Raw genomic sequence first — 3415 nt, 5'->3', positions numbered from 1 at the left:
AGACACAAGCCATGCACTGAATGGAGCAGCCCTGGACGCCATGGCTGTGCCAAGCGTTGCCTCTCTAGGTGCTGGACAGGAGGATGGGTACCAGGCGAAGGGTGAGCACTGAGGGGCAGTGGGAGAGAATGCAGGGGGCCTTCAGGCAGTGGCTGTGAGCCAGCTGCCATGGGGATGCGTTTCAGACTTTAACAGCTGGTGTGGTAGCTAAACCTTGGTCTGCCTTGGCTTCCAAGCAGCCCCCAGGTCAGCCCTAACTGCCTTGCCCCTTCCCATCAGGAGAACAGGGGACCACTCCCCTCTGCTGCAAGAATAGGGGAAGTTCAGTTCAGTTCAGTCTCTCAGTCGTGTCCGACTCTTTGTGACCCCATGGACTGCAGCACGCCAGGCCTCCCTGACAATCATCAACTCCCGGAGTTTATTCAAACTCATGTCCATTGAATCAGTGATGCCATAGGGGAAGTGAATGATCCCAAATGGCAGAGATTCCCGTAAACTGTTTCAATTTGGAAATGGGCTGCCTCATTTTCCTTACTGGTGATTCTCAGTGAGGTGAGACGGAGGCTGGGGCAGGAGCAGAGGGAGGGATCAGCAGGGGATTTGAGGAACAGGGAGGGATACTCCTACCCCTTGATATAAAGGCAAGGATGTGTGGGGTCCTGAACTGATACTAACTCCTGGATCAGATCCATGTAAAATAAATCTCACTGCCAGAAATGAAATCACCGTCCCACCCTGAAAAGTCAAAACTCCAGTTTCCTGAGTTCTGGCTTCTGTGTCACTGTAGTTCCTTCCTCTTGGGCTCCTCTGACAGGCGGGGGACTCTGGAGATGAACCAGACCCTTCCACATGTACAAACTACACTGTCAGTTCCAGGGGTGTCACACCTTTTATTACAAAAACCAATAACTTAAGTCAGTTCTGTGCAAAGTCAGTAGAACTCCTGGCCCAGCGAGCAGTGGAAACTTATACCCTGCCCCAGGAGGGGACAGGAAGCTTGGCCCAGAGGTTCTGGAACCACCAAGAGCTGGCCAGACAGCTGGAGCACTGTGTCCAAACTGAGGAGGGACAGGGTGGGGTGTGGCTGAGTGAGGGCCCACCTGGCTGGGCTGGGGCCAGCTGCTCTGGGGAAGCCTCTGGGAGCACTGGGTCACCCAGGGGACAGCCAGGCCGAATCAGTGCTGCCAGCCTCCACCCAGGCCCTGCTTGGGCTGGAGAAGGTCAGCTCAGCAGAAGCATGTCTTCAAGGAGGTCCGCGATGTCAACGTCTCCAATGACAGGGCGAAGGAAGAGATCTCCAAGCAGGCTGGGTGGAATGGACTTGAGGGTGGACGCCGTGAGGAGGACACGCGCCAGGCGGCTTTGGCCTGCTGGGCACCAGGGCTCCAGGACCTCCCACAGCGCCTGGTGCGCCTCCTGCTGCAGGTGCCTGATGTGGGATGAGGCGTAGAGACCTGGCACGTCTGCGGGCAGAGAAGGCAAAGATGGCTGGTGAGTGGCCTACTCCAATACCACAGGGCAAGACTGGCCCAAGACCCGAGGCCACCAGCTTGGCGCCTTTGAGGCCCCATCACTACCTCCTTCATTTATTTATTTTTCACTTCATTTATCCATCCATGGAGAGGCAGGATTGAACCATGGGTAAGACCCTGGGTGGCCTGGCTTTGAATCCCACACTGTCACTTATTAGCTGTGTGCCCTTGGGGAAATTTACTCAATCTCTGTGCCTCGGGTTCCTCATTGGTAAAATTGGAACAAATAATAGTACCTATCTCCTAGGCTTGTTATGAGGTTTAAATGAGCTAGTGTATATAAAACCTTTAGAACTCGACCTAACATACAGTAAATGTAATGCAAGTGTTTGCTATTATTATAATGAATTACTCTGATCATGCATTCCTTGGGGGCATTTTGGTGAGGAATTCTCATCTAGGCGCCTTTCAGATCAAAAAGAAGGCTTCCTCTATTTGTTGTCCTGGCTGAAATTTACGAAGACTCCTCCCTCTTCCCCGCAACCGACCCCCATTTTCATTCCTTTTCTCTACGTGGTCTTTCTGAAACCACAGTTTCATCTTCAGAACTTCTCCATGCAGTCTGCTCATGAAGGCGTGCCCAAGGCATAGCTAGGTCTGCCCACCCTCCCCTCCCCTTCTTCTGCCCTAAGGGTCAGGGAAATTTCTTAGCAGAGCAGTAAGGACTAGATTCTGACATCAATAGACCTGAGTCCCCATTCTTTCTCTTCCCCTACCTGGCTGTGTGACTTTTCGCAAGTCACTGAGCCTCTCTGAGCTTGTTTTGCAAAATGGCTATTTGGAGATAATCAGGACCCAAAGGGATTTCAGTTGTTAAGTCCTTAGAATGTGTCTTTCCCTGCCTCAGCCCTGCCCCCCTCCAGCCTTGGCCCCCATCCAGGAGTGTCTGGGATCTCACCAGGGTTGAAGAGGATGGTCCCTTTCAGGTAGGCATATTCCTTGGGGCCCAGCTCCAGACTCCAGAAGGACTCCAGGCAGCACTGTAGCCACTGCACCTCAGCTAGCGAGGGCTGGGGCCGATCGGGCCGCTGGCTGCTGCCTGCCCCGTTGCTGGGCTTCTCCAGCAGGATCTTCTTGAGTATGCTAGGCATCGGGACCTCGGCCACCTGGAAGGTCACAGTGTCTTGGGCCAACCCCAGCAGGAAGAGGGGCCCCCAGCAGCCCCGCAGCAGCTGCCTCCGATCATGGTGGGGCAGCTGGCAGAAAGACGGCAGGTTCCTGAGGAAGGCCAGCGTCTTGGCCAGAACATCCAGGGCCTCCCGGCAGGTGCGATGGGGCGCACACAGCTGGACAGGCCGGTGCTGCCTGCACAGGCAGCGGCCGCGGGCTGGGGCCACGGAAGGCCGGTCCCTGACTCTGGGGCTCAGAAGTGTATACAGAATGGTCGGGTGGCCTGCAGCACCCTGGCACGGGCAGGGCCCTGGCTGGCTGGAGCTCATGGTCGAGGATCTGCTTCGCCTTCCTGCTGGCTCTCCCACCCTCGGCTTGGTGCCGTGGGTGCTATTTATATCCCCAAATGGGGGAGGGAGGGGGGAACCGCCCAACAACCTTGACTCCAAAAGTCATGTTCATTGAAAAAAAAAAAAAGAAACTCACGCTGACCCTGGCAGGACCCAGGGGGAAGTGGTGGGGGAGGGAGCCTTGGGAGCTCCACGTGGCCCCGATATCACTTCAGTCAATGAAGCAGCGGGTGCAGGGCACAGGGCTGCCTGCCCGCTGGCCCCGCTGCCCTTTATCAGATGATTCAAGTGGATAAACAGGGTCATTAACCCAGGCTGTACCAGGGCACCAAGGCCTCAGGTGCACAATCAGCAGGTGGCCATGGCAGGTGTCCCTATTGGTGCCTGCAGGACTTGCGCTCAGCAGGGGAGCCAGCCCCAGAG

General features: G+C 55.7%; 1 protein-coding gene across 1 annotated transcript; it reads right to left on the bottom strand.

The window, feature by feature from the left end:
• Positions 1-870: 870 nt before the first annotated feature.
• NR0B2 (nuclear receptor subfamily 0 group B member 2) lies at positions 871-3111 on the bottom strand. The gene is made up of 2 exons (XM_061392322.1): positions 2431-3111; positions 871-1463 (listed from the first exon to the last, which is right to left on the bottom strand). Exons 1-2 carry the CDS (start codon positions 2969-2971, stop codon positions 1222-1224), a joined length of 783 nt encoding a protein of 260 aa, XP_061248306.1. The 5' UTR covers positions 2972-3111; the 3' UTR covers positions 871-1221.
• Positions 3112-3415: the final 304 nt, after the last annotated feature.

Source organism: Bos javanicus, chromosome 2 (assembly GCF_032452875.1).
Source record: "Bos javanicus breed banteng chromosome 2, ARS-OSU_banteng_1.0, whole genome shotgun sequence".
NCBI lineage: Eukaryota > Metazoa > Chordata > Mammalia > Artiodactyla > Bovidae > Bos > Bos javanicus.
The sequence above is the reverse complement of the archived record's forward strand: the minus strand, read 5'-3'. Positions and strand labels throughout refer to the sequence as shown.